Raw genomic sequence first — 23,838 nt, 5'->3', positions numbered from 1 at the left:
TTAAATTGTTTATAAGCGTTTTTTTACAAGATCGTTTAGGCATTTTTAAGTGAACACGTGTGTTAAAAAGACACAAATAATATAAATAAACAATTCATTGTCTCAGTCTAAACTTAAATCAAACACTCATTGGCTTCGGGTTGCTTAACAACACCATCTGCTGAGGTAGCTTTAGTGTTGTGTCTTTAAAGCAGTTAGTTGCTCTCAATTAAGAAAAATAGTATTAATATTCGCCAATAGATGTCGGGAAGAGTCATATTTAAGTTTAATTATAATCGATAAAGTTGATTATTGAAAACACGAATAAAACAACATTTTCTGAAAATAAATCGTAGCTAAATCGATTTATCGCCCCCGAAATCACCGAAATATACTAAATTTTATGAAAATCGTTGGAACCGTTTCCGAGATTCAGATTTGCTCGTTTAAAGTTAAAAGATATTAAAATGCTGTTTTTTTGTTTGCTTTAGAAATATGAGTATACGTCCAGGCGAGGCATTCGATGTTCCTGCTCTTCACAACTTATTAGATCACGCGCCCCGCGCTCAAGCTCTTCTAGACCTTTTTGATTCTACCCTCACTTCGCGCACATTGCAGAGCTATATAATGCTAAGCGAGAATCAACCAATTGGCATGGTTGTGCTCGGGTAAGACACTCGATCGAATTGAATAAAGGGGAAATTTAAAGCAATCGAAGCGTGCTATTGAAGTTGTGTGATGTAAACGTTAAACGTAGACAAATCGAAGAATATACTATTCTTTAGACCAAGAAATAGTAAGGACCTTCGATCAACAATAGTAACTTAGATAATGTATTAAAAATGATTTTCTATTTTTTAGTTGGATTTTCTATAAAAGTGTATTTTTTTTGTTTTTTTAAACTGTTATTTATTCTATTCTGTTTCCTATCGTTATACAGAAGTTAGTGATCTTACAATGATACCATGGGTCCGAATTCTATTCCCGGTCGGAGTGCGTATTTCTGTGACAGATATTAATTTTCAATACTTCAGACCATTAGAAGACGGTACAACGATTCGGGTGCAGTACGATTTGGAACCGGAGCCTGTTCGCCCTGGAACGGATGGGAGTGTATGTCACGTTAAAAATCATTGTAAATTATAAGTATTCATTTATTAGCTACCCGCCCTCGTTTCGCTTCGGAAATTGTAATTTATTATTGATTTCTCCACTATTTAATGGATGTTATTATACATATAAACCTTCCTCTTCAATCACTCTATCTATTAAAAACCGCATCAAAATCCGTTGCGTAGTTTTAAAGATTTAAGCATACATAGGGATATAGGGACAGAGAAAGCGACTTTGTTTTGTACTATGTAGTGAAGTGCACCGCGCTTTCACTTAAGTGTACCGCGCTTCGGCAGCCGTTTATATAATCGGAAAATTTTCAACCTACCAAAAATTAAAAGTAATCTTGGCCAGCACTCTCCTGTCTATCGTATGACTTCCCTGACAAATAGTATACATGATGAAAAAAGGTCTATGGATGAAATCGACATATTTGTTTGCCACGCTTCTCTAGCCTTATTTAAAATAAATTTAAAATCCGTGATCCACACTGAGCTGTAGACCAACCACATTTGATTTTTATTGAACATTAATTTCCCTAATTTTTTTAATATTTTTATTGTTTATTGTTTTTTTGTAAGTTTTTATATATAGTTTTATGTATTTTTTTTTGTTTTCTTTGTCTTTGTTTTAATATTAGTTAACGATATTTTTATCTTAAGCACAACCGCTCTTAAGCAAGATGTGTTCACACCACATCCAGTTGTGTGAACCTAATAATAATAAAATAAAAACATCACATTGAAATTTGTCTTATAAATTACTTCAAAAGTGCCGCAATTAAGGCGAAGCTTGCTTTTTTTCTTTAATAAAATCTTTCCTTCATCTTAAACTTTTCAAATAATTTGAACATATTTTTTTTTTCGTAATCATTGGTTTAAAGCTATTTGTATATTTATTTAGGTATTGGCGAGCGTGATATCGCCAGTTTTAGAGCCGCACCGTCGATGGTTCATGCGTGAGTTGCTGAGACGTTCGCAGTACTCAACGTTGTTTTGGATCTGCAGGCTGTTCGCTAAGGGAGAGGCGGTACTTTGTTTTTTTTTATTATTGCTTAGATGGGTGGACTAGCTCACAGCCCACTTAGTATTAAGTGGTTACTGGAGCCCATAGACATCTACAACGTAAAATGCGCCAGCATGGTTAAAACGGATACCCCACCCTTCAAACCGAACCGCATTACTGCTTCACGGCAGAAATAGGCGGGGTCGTAGTATTTACCCATGCAGACTCACAAGAGGTCCACCAGTTTACTTTTCTTGAATATCCTATTGTTATTACACTCATAACGTGAGCACTCAAGAGCGCGTTAAGGCCGCAGTCAAAACACAACTGATAAATAAATACTAATTGGTATTAAGCTTAAATAAAAAATCACGATTTTATGGTGCGCTGTGGTGGTGAACTAATGACTTAATTAAATTCAATGCAACTGTTAATGATACCCAGTACATTTTTTTTTTAAATTTAATGTCTGTGTTTTTACCTGTTAAAAATGCTGCTTTGGATAAAAAGGACATATTCTGACGCTGCAGTTTTTGAACGTGTAATCAATACAATTGATTTTTTCTAGATCTCTTACTCGAAGTCGTCGTGGCTAAAGTCTAGTATAGTTGCCATTAAACAATAAAACGATGTAATTATAATGTTAGCCCAGCTCTCTTTTTTATTTTTTTATTGCCCTTGTAGGCAGACGAGCATACGGCCCACCTGATGGTGAGTGGTTAACGTCGCCCATGGACTTCAGCAATGCCAGGGGCAGAGCCAAGCCGCTGCCTAAAAAGTGCCATCACTCCAGATGTGCTCCGCACTAAACGCTTCACTTTCCCCCCTTTGCCTTTTCATGACTTCGGTGTCATGCGAGGTTCGGACGTGGGTTGTTGAGCGACAGGAGGTTTTAATCAGTTCGACTCCTACATGCCCCGGAATCCCGGCGATTTCCTACTGACACAAAAAAATAAAAATAAAAAAAAGGCCAGCTTTCTCCAAATACAACTTTCATACTTCTAAACATTTGTGCTGCAACCTATGTATTTAAAAAAAAAACCCTTGTTTTTTTGCTGATTTATTTATGCTGAATTTAAAATAAGTCAATTTAGAGAGAGGATTCAGTATTTTATAGTTTAACAAAAGAATCAATGTAATTTTTTTAACCAACAAATGTAAAATTCGACTTCATACTTTTTGACCTCTCTTTTACTAATCTATACATACAAATATACTTTTTTGGAGGAGGTAGATAATCATGTTGGTCATGAACTGTTTTAATAAACCGAATTGAACTCGTATAACATCGCCGGTAAAATGTTTTGGTCCGTGATCTACTTTTTAATAATAATTTTAATAGCAATCAACAATTTTACTGAATATTACGATGAAAACAATGTGATGTTCTTTTAGACTAGCTATCGTAGAGTAAGTTTACAAATTCATAATTTGATAATATTTTATCTTTGAACGCAATTTGGATCTCATTCTGATCATTTGTTGTAACTTATAGTTGTATGTATATACATAATAATATTATTTGCGAAGATGGGCAGACATGCAGAGGCCCCAAATCTAAAGCAGCTACCAAAGGTCACAGACGCTTTGGCGAAAGTGTTCGCACTCTGAATTTATAAATAATACATTAAAAATAATTGATAGCTTGCTTAAATCAAGTCTAATTTCGCCTGCTATCAGTTACCACTGAGTTTCTGAGTCAGTTATCATAGACAGAACTCACTGAGTTTCTTGCCGGATCTTACCAGCTGGTCGCGATCCCGACCTGGTGGTTGATTTTGCGTAACCTTGCTCTTGCTAGGGCCAGGGTTGGTAAACTCTCTCAGGTTGGGAGTGAGTTCATTTACCAACCAGAGCGTAGCTGGAATAGTCCCTACTATTTTGTCTTTAGAACAGTATCTTGTGACCTTTGAGGCAAGAATATGTCTTCGTCATGCTTAAATAAGAAAACAAATTTTCACAGAATCCTTTTTCAACCTAGTATATCAGGATTGCCGAACTTACCTTTAGTTCACCTTTCCCCAGAATTTACTAGGGTATTCTTTTTAAATATGCCACAATAATATTATACTATAAAGACAAACGTTGATAAAATAAGATGAAAACAATTTATTTGAATTTTAGAATCCCGGGCGCAATTTGATGTCTCTGGCTGATTGTATGGTACCCGTTCATCCACGTATATCAGTACCAAATATATTTAAAAACAAGATATTGGATAAAATTTTGAAAGATGTGTTAGTATCATGCTTTAGAGTACTATTGTTCACATAATACATACCTATCACAATTTAAATAATGTGTCAATTGTCAAGATTTATTGCTACTGAACTAATGAAGGCATATTACTATTATCTGAAAATATTTTAAGTTCTTTAATTGCCTTCTGCAATAATTGCGCGTGTTTACGAACTATTTATAAAGAAATCGTATAAAAATGAAACGATAAATTCTTAAATTGATAATATTCATGATTTTTGCTGTTCAAATTGTATTAAAGGTCAATTTCCACAAGACTTTTGTGGGCTTAGTTTGTAAGTAAGTACGCATAGATATCTACCATTATCTTGGTTATTCCTGCCGTGACGCAGCCTTCTATTCACGTTTGATGGGCGGAAAAACTATTTTAAAAATCAATTATGGTTTCGACATGTGGTTTTGCCTTCGAAGGCAGGCAAGCAAGCGTCTCATGTGATCATGAGAGGGCTCAAAATTGGTCATGGACGCGTCAGCATTGCCAGGGGCACAGTCAGAATTCTATGAAAGTATAAGTGTTCTCTACAAATGATCGTTTTTATTTTTATTGATTAAATGGGTGGACGAAAGTCGTCGTGACCTAAAGGATAAGACGTCCAGTGCATTTGTGTTGAGCGATGCACCGGTGTTCGAATCCCGCAGGCGGGTACCAATTTTTCTAATGAAATACGTACTCGACAAATGTTCAAATTGACTTCCACGGTGAAGGAATAACATCGTGTAATAAAAATCAAACCCGCAAAATTATAATTTGCGTAATTACTGGTGGTAGGACTTTAAAACTTGTATCTCAAGGTGTGTGGCGCGTCTACGTTGTAGATGTCTATGGGCTCCAGTAACCACTTAACATCAGATGGGCTGTAAGCTCGTTTTTATTTATTTATTTTTTATTGCTTAGATGGGTGGACGAGTTCACAGCCCACCTGCTGTTAAGTGGTTACTGGAGCCCATAAACATCTACGACGCAAATGCGCCACCCACCTTGAGACATAAGTTCTAAGGTTTCAAGTATAGTTACAACGGCTGCCCCACCCTTCAAACCGAAACGCATTACTGCTTCACGGCAGAAATAGGCAGGGTGGTGGTACCTACCCTCGCGGACTCACAAGAGGTCCTACCACCATCTATTATGATTATTCTTTTATTAGTGCAACACCGTTTGCCCTTTGGATCATAGAGCGTCCCTTATGCAGTATGCCAAAAGTATACGTCAATAACAGTATCATTGTGGTCGGAGCCAGTCGTACCGGACTGGCATTCCTGGAAAGCTTATTTATGGGGTGAGTACAAAACGGGTGTTTTAAGCTATGTTTTATATTTAATTACTAGCGCCCCGCTCCGGCTCCGCTCAGGTCTTTAACAAAAATTTCAAGAATATTTTAGGTAATTTTTTACACCTTGGGTTACATTATTGGAATTTTAGTAAGGATCCCTAATTTTTTTCAAAAAATATTATAGCTTAAGTCACTCGGGAATAGTGTAGCTTCCAAACAGTGAAAGAATTTTTCAAATCGGTTCAGTAGTTTCGGAGCCTATTCAATACAAACAAACAAAGAAATCTTTCCTCTTATAATATTAGTATAGATGTATTAATCTGGAAGTACCAACAATCAGCCTTTACGTAAATTCTTATTTAGGTACTTCCCATGTGACCTAACCACGTATAAAATTATAATTATACTGATCGATGAAATTTCGAACCATTTTTTATAAAATCTCTAATCTTGACTGTCTTCACGAGAATAGCTCGTTATTGTGGACATTAGCTAGAAAAACTAAAGATCAATTGAACTTGATATATTTTTATAAGGGTTAACATTTTTAAAATAGAATTATTTATTATAATATATCATGAAATTTTAGAATTATTTATGAATTTTTAAATACTATTGGTCAGATCTTGATAAAATTTAAATGGGAGCACATAAGAAGTATCAGGTATCAAGTATCAAAAGATATCAACAGGTTTTGAGGTAACACACATTAAAAAAAATAGTGGTCGTAAATACCCGCCTATTTCTGCCATCAAGCCGTAATGCGTTTTGGTTTGTAGACTGAGGCAGCCGTTGTACAGTAAAAACTGAGACCTCGGACCTATGTCTCAAGATGGGTGGCGGCATTTACGTTGTAGATGTCTATGGGCCACGTTAACCCAACGTTAACCCGTTTTGTGGGACGTGAGCTCGTCCTACCATCTAAATGAATTGGTTGGACCGATTTAGCTAATTTTGGCCTTGAATTATTTGTGGAAGTCCAGAGAAGGTTGAAAAGGTAGATAAATATGAAAATGCTTGCAATTAAATAAAAATAACAAATGTTGTTTTCCCTTTGAGGTGTCCCCCGTCGGACGGATTCCTTTTGTTTGTTTTAAGTTTATTTTGTACAAAAGTTTAGGTCTTTTATTTATATGGATTGAGGCACTACGAAGTCTGCCGGGTCAGCTAATAAAAAATAAAACTCAACTGTCTATTTCGTTATAAGTGTTTAATATGTTACAGCCCAACAGCCAAATACTTGACATTCAGTAACGTCACTTTAGTGTCGGAGCATGGTCTGCCCACGATTACCGAATGTCTGAAAGCCGCCGACACATGCGTCCCTAGAGAAGGACGTTACAACGATAGATATCTCAAAAGCGTACCGTTTTACTTCTACGTAGACGTTATTTCGGCGATTATGGTTGGAATTGACAGGTGAACTGCAAAATAATTTTGAAATTTATGAACTTATATATTTGTAACTAGCGCTTGCTATGCTTGGCAATGCCTACCTCACGTCATTACGGATCCTCCTGATCCATTATCGGTGCTTTTAGGTACCACAAGCACCGGTTACCGTCCTCATCGAACCCGTCGCTTGCAACGAAGGGCTCGACGAGCGAATTAATCCACAGACACAGCCCACTGAGTTTCTCGCCGGATCTTCTCAGTGGGTCGCGTTTCCGATCCGGTGGTAGATTCTGCGAAGCAGTGCTCTTGCTAGGGCCAGTGTTAGCAACACTCCGGTTTAAGCCCCGTGAGCTCATCTACACGTTAGGGCGAAGTTGATATAGCCTCTCAAGGCTATCAGCATAGATAGGGGAAAAAAATGCCTACCTCGAAATGTAGGGCTTGCGCCGGTTTATTGACTTGCGCTTTGCCTATAGCACGTGCCGGTGCTGTTACCGAAGCTTAATTGCCAACTATTTGCGGTTAATCGGATATACCACGTCCGAACAAACAGACCCCAAATAATTTTTTTATAAATATCTGCACCCGAAATAAACTTAAGATGCAGAGCAATAAAAGCAATATGGCAGTGGCGTGTAGATGTCGCTACGTTCATGTTTGTTGTAACCGTATGTGTCATAAAACCGAATTTGTATTTCAGGAAAAATAAATGCATTCATTTGAAAGGTGGCGGCGTAAAATATTACGACGAACTTGTACTGACATGTGGCCACCAATTCCAACATCCAGATTATTTGACGGAGTCCCTGTATTTAGCTAAAAAAATTCAGTAAGTACGCAGCAGTGGACCATGTAAATTTGAGTTCGATTGGAGCATTTGAGCAATTTTTTATTGTTGTTAGGGCGTATTGGACACTAATCCCAAATGCCCCGCACGTCTGCTAGCGCGGGGATCTCGAAGGAGGTTAAGCAAAAGCCCGAAAAAATATATATATTGGAAGCCTAACCTTGCATCGTGTTGCTGAATGCTGAGGGTCGTGATCTTTACGTAGCATTTTTGTTTGGACTATGCAGGATGCATTATTTCCGGTCCTCGACGCAGTGGATGGTGACATTTAAGCTGGAGTCCAATGTCATCTTAATTTGATCGTAGCAGCGCAGTGGTCTACGCCTCCTTGGCCTCTTTCCTTCCTTTCACTTTGTCGGTGATGAGTAGTTTTTCGAGATTGTCAGCCTTCTTCCTCGCTATCGTAGGTAATAGATAAATGTGGTTAATATAGCCCTAAATAGTGTAGGCTCCATAGTTTGTCCGTAATACTTTACAATAAGCTTTATTACTTTCAATGAAAATTTCGATTAGTAGTGGATTAATTTGTCAATTATTACTACTAAACATAACAAATGGTTACACTGTATTTTATTTTTGTAACATCTTAATTGTCTAGGATCACGATAGTATAAAAATTGTCATGTAACGTGATAGATAGGATTTCTATATGACCCGTAAAAAAAAAAGGCGTTCACTGTAAGATAATGTGATACTATTGTACCTGCATGGTCTTAATATAGTATATATACAGTGTATATGTATCTATACTAATATAAAAATCTACAGCAGTTTTTTTTATTGCCTTTGTAGGCAGACGAGCATGCGGCCCACCTGATGGTAAGTGGTCGTCGTCGCTCATGGGCGTCAGCAATGCCAGGGGTAGAGCCAAGCCGCTGCCTACCGTTTACGGATGTTCCGTTATAACTACTGAACCGTGCATCCGATTTACTTGAAACTTGGTATCCATGTAGAAAATACATGTACTTAATGGATAGGCTAATATTTATATGAGTGTTGGACTTCCTAATAATAATGACAAGAAGTAATAGTGTTAATTTTAAATGCGCAGCGAAGTACGGCTTGTTGTATATATGTATGTATGTTTGGTGTTCATAATGCTTAGCTTGAATTTATATTTTGTCCATTAGGAAAGGCGAGCCATGCCATAGAATACTAATGGACAATATACAATACAAACCAGATCGGGTCGCCGCACCCAGAGATCTGCCGGATAACGTCATGCTGGTCAACTCCCTCTTTGAAGCTAATATGCGTTTGAGGATACTGATGCGTACCATTACTGATTTCAGTTAGTATATTCGTCAGTATAGACGTCAGTTAGTAGAATATGTGAGTCCGCACAGGTTGGTACCACCGCCCTGCGTATTTCTGCCGTGAAGCAGTAATGCGTTTCGGTTTGAAGGGTGGGGCAGCCGTTGTAACTGTACCGAGACCTTAGAACTCATGTCTCAAGGTGGGTGGCGGCATTTACGTTGTAGATGTCTATGGGCTCCGCTGACTACTTAACACCAGGTGGGTTGTGAGCTCGACTACCCACATATGCAATAAATAAATAAAAAAACTTCTATTTCTGGTAGAGTTAACATTTTAATTTATATTTTGACATTCAACAAGTGTGTTACAGCACAACATCTAAGTTGAAATAAATGATTTTGAATTTGAATTTGAATTCTGTGAGCGCGTTCATGGTTGTGCGAGAAGTAAAAAGGCAGATGCAATTGAGATTTCATGTCTGAGGGTGGTGTATTCGCATTTATGATTTCGTACCTTTAGTATTGAAGTGACTTAACCAAAAACATTATGAAAATGAGTTTTAAGCTTTGAACGACTTATAAACAAGTATTCTATCAGCTTTTAAAAATAAATTTAAAAAATTAAACATATAATTTAATTTTTATTAAATTAAATTTAAACTTTAATTAGAAAAGGACAAAGTGCACTTTCCGTCTCTTTTAAATCGAGCGCATACTGTAAACTTTAAGTTGTGCGCTTTAAAGCCTAAAGTGTTAAAATCAAAAATGAAATTCTTCAATTACATTTTTGACGTTTACCAAAAAACAAGAATTTTGGATTAAACTATTTTAATTCTAAAGGTGCGATATTGTTTATGGACTTCGTTAACCGTTTCGTAAATACCGAAGCCCATAGACATCACGACGTGAATGCCTCTGCTCCTGTTGAGACATGAGGTCGAAGTCTCCATTTTATTGTATTGTATAACGACAGTCCAAAGTTTTAAGCTGGAGCGCAGTACAATACCAGTAATTACGCTAATATATAAATATTTCTGACCCCGTTTTATTACACGACAATATACCTTCATCGTGGAATTGGTTCGTGATAAACACGATTTCCCTAGAACTATTGAAACCTACCTGCGATAAATGAATTTTTTTTTATTGCTTAGATGGATGGACGAGCTCACAGCCCACCTGATGTTAAGTGGTTACTGGAGCCCATAGACATCTATAACGTAAATGCGCCACCCACCTCGAGATAAGGGTTCTAAGGTCTCAGTATAGTTACAACGGCTACCCCACCCTTCGAACCGAAACGCATTACTGCTTCACGGTGGAAATAGGCGGGGTGGTGGCACCTACCCGTGCGGACTCCCAAGAGGTCCTACCACCAGTGATTACGCAAATTATAATTTTGCGGGTTTGATTTTTATTACACGATGTTATTCCTTCACCGTGGAGGTCAATCGTTAACATTTGTTGAGTACGTATTTCATTAGAAAAATTGGTACCCGCCTGCGGGATTCGAACACCGGTGCTTCGCTTCATACGAATGCACCGGATGTCTTATCCTTTAGGCCACGACGACTTCAAATGTAATACTAGCATTATTACATCACTCGGTACAAGTATAGCGATTTATCCTTTAGATCACGGTAACTGCTACTTGTCTAAGCCATTAAATAAGGTAGGGTAATATTTTTAATGTTTTTTTTTTGCAAAGTAAGTGAGATTATATTTTTCGTATCAAAATAGTAACAAGCGCAAGTATCAACACTCATAGACGCGCTTCGCTTAGTGATTCGATTTCCTTTTTTAAAGGCGTGTTATTACGTAGCGTTTGATGCATTTCAAATTACATTGTAGCTTTTAGTAATTTTTTTTTCGGTTTTCGCGAGTCGCAGATATAATTAAAACTACTTTTATCGTTTAATCTCGTGTTTTTATTCTCATTAAATATAATACGACTATATTGTCGTCGACGTATTAAATTTTATTAAATATAATAAAATAAAATTATAAAGCGTTTGAAATGATAATTTTCGTAGTTTCGAATATCTTACAGTTTTTGTGATTACGAAAAAAGAAGAATAATAAAAAAACGCGAAATTAAACCTTAAACCTTTTAAATCTTTTATTTACATTGCTGCTTATTTCATAGGATTTTAACAATTTTGGCGATGAATTTAATCATTGTTTTGTATTCGTTTTTTTTAAATGAAGTGGAACTCAGGTGAACGTACCGATTATATTTACGTTGGTACCTACCAATTCTCATAGACATGCGCATTACCAGATACATAATTGAGTCGCTGCTTTCCTCAAAAATATGATAATAATTAGATCTTTAAAAAAATAAGAAAATGTTCATTGGAAAAACACCTACAACTAATGAAATTCTAGTGAAAAATTCACTACTATTTTGTTTTTAAAAAACAGAAGAAAAACCGTTCTGTCTGAGCGAAGACAATCAAGTGATAGTCTACGGGGATTGTATTGAGGCGTATAGTTGTGTAGCGGCTTTATTAGAGCTGGGCATCTCACCTAACATGATCGTCTTCGTAGAGCCATTCCCTCCAGAGGACTCCAATGCTCTTAGGGTCAACTGCTTCAACAACGAAACTGTATGTATATATATCTATTTATTGAACATTGAAAAGTAGAGTCCGAACCACGATTAGCAAAAAAATACTTTAATGCCTAAAATTTTTTTTGGTGTTTTAGAAAAAAGGCCCATTGATTTCAAAATAGGTTTGTAAATTCATTATTTAAATAATATAGTCTTTTATTGATAGAGTTTTATTAATTAATAATAATTTAATCTTTTATTAGAAAGAGTCGCATCTATTTGTATATCTCGTCTTTTTAAATATCCACTGTTTAGCAGGTTCCTTTATTGTATCTTCTACTAAAAGTTTTACCATGCTATCATTTTTTGTTTGCGCTTAAAATAAACATCCCTATATTGTTTAGGTTTCATAAAATGCAGTAGTCATAAATAAATGGGCTCTATGTGTGCCGTCAAACGTCAAACGTCACAGAATGACCAGGGCGTTAACCTAAGCAATACTAACAATAAACACGATATAATATTTTTATGATATTAAATTAACACCTATTTAATTTGTTATGTACACTTTTTCAACATTTCTTGCTATGTAATTAATATATCTCAATTGTTTTTACAATTGAATACTAGTGTTGTGTGTGTGGTGGGTTCAAGAAACAATTATAATCGATTCTGTATAATCGATTCTGTGTATTTCTAGGTTGACGAACGCGTTCAGGCTAACCTAGAGAGTTTGGGTATTCGGATTTATCGGCGTTGCTATCTAGCGAGTTGGAGGCAGGTGGACAACAGAGTCGAGGCCTTGCATTTCATGTCGTCGGTGTACGCAATACGTTTGCCGTGCTTCGCATTGTTCTATTACGGTCTTAAAGCTATTGATGTCAATGCTTTTAAGGGTTAGTGTTTTTTTAAAACTCCTCACTATTCCTTGTATTAATAGTGTGGTGTGGAATCATTGAGAGTTTATTTTTTATATTGCTTTGGTGGGTGGACGAGCTCACAGCCCACCTGGTGTTAAGTGGTTACAGGAGCCCATAGACATCTACAACGTAAATGCGCCACCCACCTTGAGATATAAGTTCTAAGGTCTCAGTATAGTTACAACGGCTGCCCCACCCTTCAAACCGAAACGCATTACTGCTTCACGGCAGAAATAGGCGGGGTGGTGGTACCTACCCGTGCGGACTCACAAAAGGTCCTACCACCAGTAAGAGAAAAGAGGATAAATGCTCATGGCGGATTAGGTACCGGACATCTAGACAAAATTTGTCGTGTAGTTTTCCAGTGACAGAAATCGATATAGAGACAAGGTCAAAAAACTGTTTCAAATGAGCGAAGGCTTTATTATTCTCGGCGAAGAGAAAACGATTGAGAAGTTTTTTTGTTATATTATGATTTGTCTGTCTGTGATAAGGAATTTTTCGTTGTAGCGATTAACGAGTGTGGATTGGTTTATGACGGCGGTCTAGTCGTGGGGCAAAACTTTGAGACGAACGATCCCGCGATTTACGGAGCTGGCACGTTTACGAGATATTCCCGAAGGCTGTACGCATCAGAACGGCTGCATCGTTATTATTGCTCCGAAGATGTTGGAGAGGCGGTATTCTCATTATGTTCGGTTATAGGCTTAACTATAAGAAGAAAGAGTTTTAACCTTATGTAAATAGAGAAATATCGTATATATAAATGTTTTGATCAAATAGCGTAGAAATTTTCATATTTCTATTCTATTCTATTTTCACTATTTCAGACGACATCGACATCGTTGTAGAATGACGTTGAAATTAATATTTGAAAGAAAAGAGGAAATCTAATGATTTTTTAGTTTTTAGGTTCATGTTTTTTTTTGTTGATTGGACGGGTGGACGAGTTCACAGTTGGTGTTAAATGGTTACTGGAGCTCATATACATCTACAACGTAAATGCGCCCCCACCTTGAGATATAAGCTGTAAAGTCTCAGTATAATTAAAACGGCTGCCCCAACCTTCAAACCGAAATGCATTACTGCTTTACGGCAGAAATAGCCAGATTTGGTGTTTTAGTGAGTATTTAAGTGTGTATAATAATTTTTATATTTGTCTTTCAGCTGGCGAAAATGTTTCTATTAAAACTGGATCCTTTTGTAACAAATACAGACTTAGGGAATGACGGTGGAGATAATACACATTTTGGCTCCAGTTTATTTTCGTAAATTTATTTTTGTAATATTAAATATAATTTATTGTAACACAGATTAGATTACCTTTCAATCAATACACGTTACCTACTAGATGATTTTCGTTTTAGCACATTTCGATTTTGAAAATACATATATGATAATAGAGTTTCACTGTTCACCAAGCAAAGCTTAGACACGTCAAACCTTCAGTTAAAAAAAACAGCTATTGCATAGCATTTTTTATCAACTTATGCAATTATAATTAGACAATAATAATTTGCTGTTCTCGAGAGTCATCACGAACCGTCTCGAACGCAGGCTCGATGACTTTCAGCCTATCGAACAAGCCGGTTTCCGAAAAGGCTTTAGCACCATAGACCACATACATACGCTGCGGCAGATTATACAAAAGACCGAAGAGTATAATCGGCCCCTATGCTTGGCGTTTGTGGACTATGAAAAGGCCTTTGATTCTGTCGAAACTTGGGCGGTCCTTAGATCTCTCCAGCGATGCCGTATTGACTATCGGTATGTCGAGGTGTTGAAGTACTTGTATAATAACGCCACAATGTCAGTCCGAGTACAGGAGCATTGCACGAAGGAAATCACGCTTAAAAGAGGAGTTAGACAGGGAGATGTCATATCCCCGAAACTGTTTACCGCTGCCTTAGAAGATTCCTTCAAGCTTCTGGAATGGCAAGGATTTGGCATCAATATAAACGGCGAATACATCACACACCTTCGATTTGCTGACGATATAGTAGTCATGGCTGAGTCGCTGGAAGATTTGGGACAGATGCTCGGAGACCTCAATAGAGTTTCTCAACGAGTGGGCCTTAAAATGAATATGGATAAAACGAAAATCATGTTCAATGTCCATATTAAGCCCACCGCAGTTACCGTTGGGAACTCTACTCTTGAAGTTGTAGACGACTATATATACCTGGGACAGGTAGTCCGATTAGGTAAGTCCAACTTTGAGAGAGAGGTCAGTAGGCGGATCCAACTCGGCTGGGCAGCGTTCGGTAAATTAAGAAATGTGTTCTCGTCCAAAATCCCTCAGTGCCTAAAGACAAAGGTGTACAACCAATGTGTGTTGCCAGTGATGACTTACGGTTCCGAGACGTGGTGCTTCACAAGGGATCTTTTCAGGAAGCTTAGTGTCGCGCAGCGAGCTATGGAGAGGGCTATGCTTGGTATTTCTCTACGAGATCGAATCAGAAATGAGGAGATCCGTAGAAGAACCAAAGTTGCTGACATAGCCCGTAGGATTAGCAAGCTGAAGTGGCAGTGGGCTGGCCACATAGCGCGAAGATCGAACGGCCGATGGGGCAGAAAGATCCTAGAGTGGAGACCAGTTAGGTTTTATTCTCGTTACGGAATTTCTTGATTCGGTCGCCGCGCTCAAAGCCCGCGATAAAAGCTATGCTATAGTTTAAAATTTAAATCAAGTATAATTGGAACACGTTTTTATTGGACTGATATGATTGTATGTAATGGAATCTTTGAACGTCATTTTGATCAAGTTCTACGTCTGATTAACTTGAAACTTTGATCACGCATCAAGGTCCGATGACCATACAATAATTTTATAACTTCTCTGTAATACTCTAATCAGTATCAACAGGGTAAAAAAAATGAAATTTATTATTAGTTAGGTTTGCTCTTTAAGCGTGTTTGTTTTAAGTTTTTAAACTAAATACTATGTGGAAGATATTACGACAAAGGTATCTTTCACCGAGCGGGTGATATTGCTCGGTAGACCGACGGTCCGAATGTTGTTCGAAACTTGTATATAATATGCAAGCTTATTTGGAAAATGTCATGAGGGAGATTCAGGCATATGTCAAGTATCTTGTACTCTGTGATGGCTACCGCCACACACATGTATTACGTGAACTCTATTATGGACACCATTATGGGCCTTAGACAGTTCGCAATAAGATATGTTGTTGACATTGACTAGTTAACATTTCTGTTAATCTTTGGGATTGGGTACTTACAGTAGTATTAACTGTTAGGCAGATGCAAAATAGATATCCATTTTAATTGAGTAACTAATTAAGAGCTATGAAATAATCCAATCTATATCTGTAGGTTTAAGGTTCAGGATTCTCACGGCAGCATTACGAGTAAATCATCTACAGGCACTTGGAGAAAGTAAGTGTAAAACTTGATTGCAGTGTTTGTAAATTGCGTCTCAAAAACACACAGAATATCAATTTAAATAAGCTTACAAAAGTCCTCGTAATCGGAAATTAGAAGCTACAATATAATAATATATATCATGAGAGGTTATTATTACATGCTTTAAATTCGTTGACGAAATCTTAAACTGTACTCTTAAGATAAAACAGAATAACACTTGCATCCTATAAGCCGGAACGCATGACAGACAGCTTCGCGGCAGAGCTCGCTACTCAATCTCTGTTGAGGCCATCACGACACCTGTGGTGAAGTTATTTTACGCTGACACCACTCAGCCAATACATCCATACATCAGCCAATAAAAGACAATAAAAATAGCATCAGGTCTTTGAATTAATGTAATAGTTATAATAATTGATAAAGTTAATTAATCAGATGGCAGCCGGTAGCGAAATACGAATCGCCAATAGTACAGACAGCCACGTTGCCTGGTCCACTATACTACATGAAAGTTAGGAAGCCAGGGAGAGAACTACCTATGGCGGTGCAGATGTGTTTGCCGAAGCAAGTAAGTGGAAACGAATTTCGAATAGAATTTATAAGCTTTTCTTTTCGCTTTCCCTTATCCCGAATGATACTAATATTTGTACAAACTGTATCTATTGGAACGGACAAATCAATGACAGGGTTAAAGTGCTGGCCATTAATTTTGCACGTAATGTATCGCAATTAGGTCACCGGACACGCGTGATTTACGGTCTCGAGGGCACGGGGGAATTAAATTCTCGAAGCCTGGAAAAGTCCATTGCTCGAAAATCTATTCTGACATCTCAAGATGAATGTATCGCATTTTTTCTTTTTAAATTGAGGTTTTGAAAAAGAAAGTCAGTATCGAATGTTTAATTGATAGGGCTGAAGCAAAATAAAAAAAATGAGCAAGAAAATCGTTTCACAAACAGAGAAGAAAACTGTCTTGTTAGTTATTTATGTCAGATAATTTACTGTGGGACAACGTAGCTACGCCGCTTCTACGGTGATTTTAACTAGATGTGATTATGTTTAATTATATAATCGGTTAAAATCGCGTATAGTCACAAGTGAAGATATTAATCAGTTTTCTATTTATTTCCTAAAAAGCAAAGCAACACTATGCCAGGTAATTTGTCGTAGCCATTTTGTTTTTCATTTCGTGACGTGTTATGCATACGAATGCGTATACACGCGTCACTTCTGTGATATTGCAGTTATAGGTTTCTTTAATTACGATTTTATAATTATGCCAAATAATGTATTTTTATAAAAATACGACTTGGCAAAAAGTAAAAAATCAGCAATAAACTTACTCTTCTCTGGGTAGAGAGATAGAGTTAAAATAACCTACAAAATATCTTAGCAAAGATTTATATTATTGTACAGTAGGCAGCAGTAGGCAGCGGCTTGGATCTACCCCTGGCATTGCTGAAGTCTACAAGGGCAAAAAAAACCAGCTACCGATTACATACTAAAGGTTAACGACAATGACTAATTAAGATTGCTATTGAAGCCTTATATTTGTAGGGTCTGACATAAATCACATATAGATTGAACCAATTGACATCTGTCACTCTTAGCGCCATATTTGAAACATTATACACATTTTTTTATTGCATAGATTGATAAACGAGTATAGGAAATTTATAATTGTTTTAAGGCTTTGTTAACACGATAGTCTCTTACAAGATAGTCTTCGTGCGCTAATGCGACTTAATCCACGTACAACCTGCTTTATCTTTGTATATATATATTAGATTAACATAGTTATCTATGACAAACTGTTTCTTGTACCCAGGGTCATACTCTAATAACCGACAAGCGCGGTAATTACTTCCGATTACATTTGAATTCTTTGCACTGCATTGACGCTGTGAGTTGCCTCTCGACTAAGCCGTTTTCGAGCGATACCTTAGCGCAAGTGTACGGCAAACACGAAGCATTCTTCAACAAACTTCTCTTTAGATTTCAGGTATATTTTGCAGCATTATAATTGAACCTGTAAATTAATATTGCATCGATTTTGCATTAAACTTTTATTTCAAAGACAAGTTCACTTAAGATTTTTGATAACACAGAAATAGAAGATAAAAATTAGTAATAGTTTCAATCATTTTGTAAGATAATTTTTTTTCGATGCTGGTAAATGCACGTACTTTATTTTGGACAATATTCAGCGTAAAAACTGTTAGATGTGATGGTGCTTCTCATTTTTTTTATTGCTCAGGTGTGTGGACGAGCTCACGGCTCACCTGGTGCTAAGTGATCACCGAAGATGATAGACATCAAGAACGTAAATGCCGCCACCCACCTTAAAAGTTCTAAGTCTCCATTTGTACAGTACAAGGTCTGTCCCATACTATAAACCGAAGCACATTATTACCAGTGATGGATTTACGCTAGGCCCCTCAAGAGTCCGGCGTAGGGCGGCAAAATTTTTGAAATGTCAATTTCAGAGATGAAAAACAGTAAAGACCTTTGAAAATCAGTTCAGATTAATCTTCATAAAAGAATTTATAAAGTTATTTGACATTTAAAATGAAAATATTGGATCAAAATTAATGAACTTTATTCTAACATTAAGAGGGCGGCACGGTGGCATCAAGCCTAAATCCGTCACTGATTACTGCTTCACGGCTGAAATGGGTAGGGTGGTGGTACTAGCCCCTGCAGGCTCACCAACGCCCTACGACCAGTAACTAAACAAACAAAAAAAAACAACATCAGTTGACACAGTAGAAAATCGAACTAAATTGTTTTTTGTTTTGGTATAGAAAATCTTTGCTTTCATCAATTTTGGTTTTGATATAGACAATCCTGTTCGTGCTTAGTTATTCTACATACAAACCGTAACTGTTTTCAGAGAGGAGATATAGATGACTTGTACGAGTTTTTCGTTCGACCCTGGATGTCGGCTATGTATGAAGACTCATTTTCGGATCTTTTGCACTCAATAAACGCACAAAGTGTAAGCACGGTACGTTAAGTTTTATCATCTTTTTAATCAACCTGTTGTTTTTTTTGTCAGTCAACATTTTATTGGCTTAATTTCCGTGGTTTGTGTAGGTGTAAATTCATAAAAACACTACTTATAGGTACTTGCAATACCCATTCGTAGGCTTTGTGTGTCTCATCTATGGATCAAACATAAAAACCTCTTAATGCTAAGTTAGTTTCTAGTTTTTCGCTTAGTTAATATTAATGCACGATACATGTATGCTGATTATCAATTTGTCAGGAATTTGTTTTATTAATGGTATACGCAATGGTTGTATTTAACACTTTATCGACTGGTCGTGGTTGTGGCAGCCACTTACCGGTGTAGTTGCGCAACTTTTTTAGTTATGTTTAACTTTTTTAATTTGTGTAACTTTTTTCGTCTCTGAAATTTTGGAATATCAAAAATTTTGCCGCCCCTCAAGCCATGCCACCTTCACTCTGCCCGGGCCTCACGGACATATGCCTAAATCCATCACCGAATGTAGGTCTTTACGACGATTTTGAGTAGAACTAATAAGTAAATATCTGAAGACAAGGTCAGAACGCTTTTCCGAGAATACGAAACAATAACCCTCTTATCGTCTGCTTCAAATTACACACCCGCTCTAGACGACGGAATAACAAATAGCCACCGTCGCCCTAGATTTTCAAGTTCAAGCCAAGTTCTTTTCTTTGTATAACAATAATCTGTAACACGACAGACCTGTACGTCAAATTTTACGTTTGATTTCACATAATTCAATCAATTTACAAATTGTTTTTTTTTTGTTTTGTCGGAAGGTATACAATTTATTAAGACCGAAATACGCATCGCCCGAAGAAATTTCGAAATCGCGTGTGGAATCTTCGTGCTCGATAACAAAGACTTGTGGATTTGGTCAGTCGGTATGACTCCAAGACTTTACTAAATTTTTTTTTTGCCGTTGTAGGCAGACGAGCGTACGGCCCTCCTGGTGGTAAGTGGTCAGTATCGCTCGTGGACGTCAGCAATACCAGGGTCAGAGCCAAGCCACTGCCTACTATTACTAACGATGGTTTCTGTGTTATTTTTTGATTCATTTAGGTACATAAGGTATTTGGTTATGTAAAATTAAAAATATGTAGTTTGTTTATTTCGATTTTAAAACAGTTTTTCTGTTCTGTGTTTCATAAGGTGGCACAAATATTATGATCAAATAATGATCCTCAATGAATGATATAATTTTTATTTAAATTTTTTTTATTGCCTTTATAGGCAAACGAGCATACGGATCACCTGATGGAAAGTGGTCACCGTCGCTCATGGACGTCAGCAATGCCAAGCCGCTGTCCACCATTAAATTCAATTCCTTTTTCAATTCCTTTTCGAATGTCTCTGGTATAATGTAAACAACATTTATTCTAATAAATAATTAATATTTTAGCAAGCGAATTAATGTTTCTGATATAATTTTGTTAGTTCGATAGAATTTAAGATTACCCTCGTATGTTTTTAAACACGCTTTTTTTTTTCAGGATTCGCCAAGTGATATCACGTTCCGGTCTGTTATTGACAAGTTTATTTCGAATACTAGCAGCCAGATGATTGTACGTGAAAAATTAGTACTTTTAATACAGGTGGTAGGACCTCTTGTGAGACCGCGCGGGTAGGTACCACCACCCTGCCTATTTCTGCCGTGAAGCAGTAATGCGTTTCGGTTTGAAGGGTGGGGCAGCCGTTGTAGCTATACTTGAGACCTTAGAACTTATATCTCAAGATGGGTGGCGCATTTGCGTAATGTCTATGGGTTCCAGTAACCACTTAACACCAGGTGGGCTGTGAGCACATCCACCTATCAAGCAATAAAAAAAAATCGAAGTAGAACGGTTTTGGGTACCGATTTCTCACCCATCATTAAATAATGAAATATGAAGAACTTATTAACAATATTCTATTGTCATTTTTAGGCGGCTGCAAAGAAATGTACGAACAAACCACGGGTACTGTATTTATTATATTTGATTTATAAATTATTATGTCGTAGTTCATTTAAGAAAACATAGATTATAATTATTATATTATTGTTTCCTAGTATTGTCATATAATGTGAAACGGCCGTGGTCTAATCGGCCAGACTTCCCGTACTATACTGATAACAAGTAACCAATGAATGGGTACCGTTTTGTTCTGATATAACGTGTGAAGACGAACGAATTAGATGTTGAAGAAACTTCATCATACGTTAAAAACAATCCCTTAGAGTTTATAAGTGATAGGGTGTATTGTGAGTTTCTATGGGTACATAACTACATTCTGCCTATTTTACTAAGGTGATTGTTTTCTTACCTATGCTGATAGCCTTGAGAAGCTTTTTTTTATTGCCCCTGTACTTTGTAGGCAGAGGAGCATACGGTCTACCTGATGGTGAGTTGTTACCGTCGCCATGGACTTCAGCAATGCCAGGGGCGGAGTCAAGCCGCTGTCTACCGTAAAGCCGCTGCCTAAGCTGTATCAGCGTTGCCCTAGCGTGTAGGTGAGCTCACGGGGCTCAAACCGGAGGTGTTGCTAACACCGGCCCTAGCAAGAGCAGTGTTTCGCGGAATCTACCACCAGATCGGAAACGCGACCCACTGAGAAGATCCGGCGAGAAACTCAGTGGGCTGTGTCTATGGGTTAATCTACTCGCCGAGCCCTTCGTCGCAAGCGACGGGTTCGGCGAGGACGGTGACCGGGGCTTGAGGCACCTAAAAGCACCGTTAATGGATCGGGATAAGGTGATGGAGCCGTTATGTTATACAATTGAGAATCGATCTACATTTCGCAAGATGGCGGTCTTCACGATGCGTTGTTTTTGACTGCGGGGGCCGTTTAGTACCAGAAAGACCATGAACTCGTCTGTCTATCTAGAAGAATAAAAAGGTCATAATTTGATGGTGTGCTTTAAGAATTTTCATTAACTAAGGCATTGTTGTAGGAATGTGGCCAGAGTGCTGCTTTGAAGACTCCAGCTATAGGTTTCTGGAAGAGTATTGGCGGCGATCGGATTGTGATTTCTCACATCGCGAAATATTTGCTCAAACATAGTTCGACCAATCCTCATTATGCCACACCCAAAAATGAATTTATCTAATCACACATGATTCCAGGACAAAATTAAAAACAATTTGATAATAGAAAAAAAAATCTGATTACTTACCTGACTTTAAAATATTTTATATGATTCTTGTATTCATGTATTAATGTGTCTAGTAAATTGATGGAAAATATAGTGTTTTGTTATTGAATGATTCAAATGATTGTAATGATTCAAGTTTTTTCCAACCAGTGAAAGAGCACAACTGTGCTGTTTCCTACTCAGGATTTCACTAAACTAAACATGAAGAGGGAAGTATCATGGCGAATAGTAAAGGTTCATTTTACAGTTTTGACATTGACAACGGTGATAACAGGCAAGATTAGTGTTAAAAGACCAAAAGAAATCCCGATTCGTTGGATCAAATAAGCTCCAACTGCAGGCGAATGTTCGTGTAAAGGCTGATATAAAACTAAGTTTCAGAGTCCTCAAACTCACAAGAGAAAACAACGTTGAACAAGAAAAGTTGTTAAAAGCTTTTAGATTCTGAAAAATGAATAAATATTTGTCTAGTTTACTGTATGGTAGCCTAAAATAGCACAACTCCATCTCTTTCCGAGGATGTAGTAAAAAACGATTAAAGTACTGTACTAGTGGTAGGACATTTTGAGTCCGCACGTGTAGGTACCCCCACCCTGCCTATTTCTACATTCTAGTTTAAACGGTAGGGCAGCCGTTCTATTGCTAAAACTGGGACTTAGAACTTATGTCTCAAGGTAGGTGGTGGCATTTACGTTGTAGATGACTATGAGCTCCAGTAACCACTTAACACCAGATGGGCTGTGAGCTCGTCAACCCGTCTCAGCATATTTTTTTTATCTTTACGTAAATCATGATTAATAATAGGTATCTTACACTTTACTACTGAATAGTTGACAGGTTTTAAAGGTGAATGTCCTATATAACGGCTCTAAAGAAAGCCACATCAGAATCGTGTACACTAGAGTAAAAGTCTCATGTTTCGATTTCTAATACTAAATGAATTAAGTTATTACTTAGTCTTAACTTGGAACGTATCTTATCCAAGGTATCTTACGCGTAGTTGACCACTAGACCAAAAGCTCAACATAATTAATACTTGAGAAACTTAATATCGCTTTATAATATAAGTTTTATTATAGCCGTCATGATAATCACCTTATGGTTGCCGCCGCTGACTACTCCCCGTATCTTGATCATGCAGGGGCCAGTCACCGTCGACGCCCTAGACGCGTCCTTAAGGATCCATCAGATCCAATAACCTTTGCATCAGACGCCTTCAGCTCTAACACTAGGATTAGAGACCCCGGTAACGGTACTCGCCGAACTCGGCAAAGAGTTCGACATGCAACCTAACCTAAACATCAACCCGCTTAGTTTCTCGCCGGATCTTCTCAGCGGGTCGCGATTCCGATCCGGTAGTAGATTCATTCGCGGAGCAGCTACTCTTGAATTGTCAAGTCTTCTTTGGAGACGCTCGGGTAGCTGTTAGCAAATCCCACCCCTCCTGGCTGAGCCTTTGCTCGCCTACTTGCCCTGGTAAAACTGAAAAGGCAAAAGGCCACCGGGCCACCAATAAACTCTCAAACATAAAAAAAAATTATAGATTATGTATTTATTATTTACTCACCATAGACATTCCATTTCTAGGTGTTTCTTTTTTTTCATTTATTTTTCTAATTTCTTCTATGTTTTATTGGGAAAATTAACAGTACTGAATTTTAGAAATGTCAAAGAAACGAACGAAAATA

At 37.4% G+C, this 23,838-nt stretch overlaps 1 protein-coding gene across 2 annotated transcripts in view; it reads left to right on the top strand.

Moving 5' to 3' along the window:
* Positions 1 to 22,241, top strand: part of LOC101740787 (cilia- and flagella-associated protein 61) — a 34,177-nt gene extending 11,936 nt beyond the window's left edge. For both annotated transcript variants that reach the window (XM_062673618.1, XM_021349423.3), the window contains exons 13-32: positions 471 to 647; positions 1,014 to 1,092; positions 1,996 to 2,121; positions 4,222 to 4,334; positions 5,502 to 5,633; positions 6,852 to 7,046; positions 7,723 to 7,851; positions 9,000 to 9,160; positions 11,550 to 11,734; positions 12,380 to 12,575; positions 13,110 to 13,279; positions 13,767 to 13,867; positions 15,936 to 15,998; positions 16,422 to 16,554; positions 17,815 to 17,988; positions 18,880 to 18,993; positions 19,797 to 19,901; positions 20,511 to 20,582; positions 20,943 to 20,975; positions 21,950 to 22,241. In XM_062673618.1, the coding sequence (XP_062529602.1) occupies positions 471 to 647; positions 1,014 to 1,092; positions 1,996 to 2,121; positions 4,222 to 4,334; positions 5,502 to 5,633; positions 6,852 to 7,046; positions 7,723 to 7,851; positions 9,000 to 9,160; positions 11,550 to 11,734; positions 12,380 to 12,575; positions 13,110 to 13,279; positions 13,767 to 13,867; positions 15,936 to 15,998; positions 16,422 to 16,554; positions 17,815 to 17,988; positions 18,880 to 18,993; positions 19,797 to 19,901; positions 20,511 to 20,582; positions 20,943 to 20,975; positions 21,950 to 22,105 (2,614 nt within the window). In that variant the 3' untranslated portion in view covers positions 22,106 to 22,241. The remainder of the gene's footprint in view (positions 1 to 470; positions 648 to 1,013; positions 1,093 to 1,995; positions 2,122 to 4,221; positions 4,335 to 5,501; positions 5,634 to 6,851; positions 7,047 to 7,722; positions 7,852 to 8,999; positions 9,161 to 11,549; positions 11,735 to 12,379; positions 12,576 to 13,109; positions 13,280 to 13,766; positions 13,868 to 15,935; positions 15,999 to 16,421; positions 16,555 to 17,814; positions 17,989 to 18,879; positions 18,994 to 19,796; positions 19,902 to 20,510; positions 20,583 to 20,942; positions 20,976 to 21,949) is intronic.
* Positions 22,242 to 23,838: the final 1,597 nt, after the last annotated feature.

The sequence above is a fragment of the Bombyx mori genome, chromosome 18 (assembly GCF_030269925.1).
Source record: "Bombyx mori chromosome 18, ASM3026992v2".
NCBI classification, from domain to species: Eukaryota; Metazoa; Arthropoda; class Insecta; order Lepidoptera; family Bombycidae; genus Bombyx; species Bombyx mori.
This window is presented reverse-complemented; position numbering and strand designations above follow the sequence as displayed.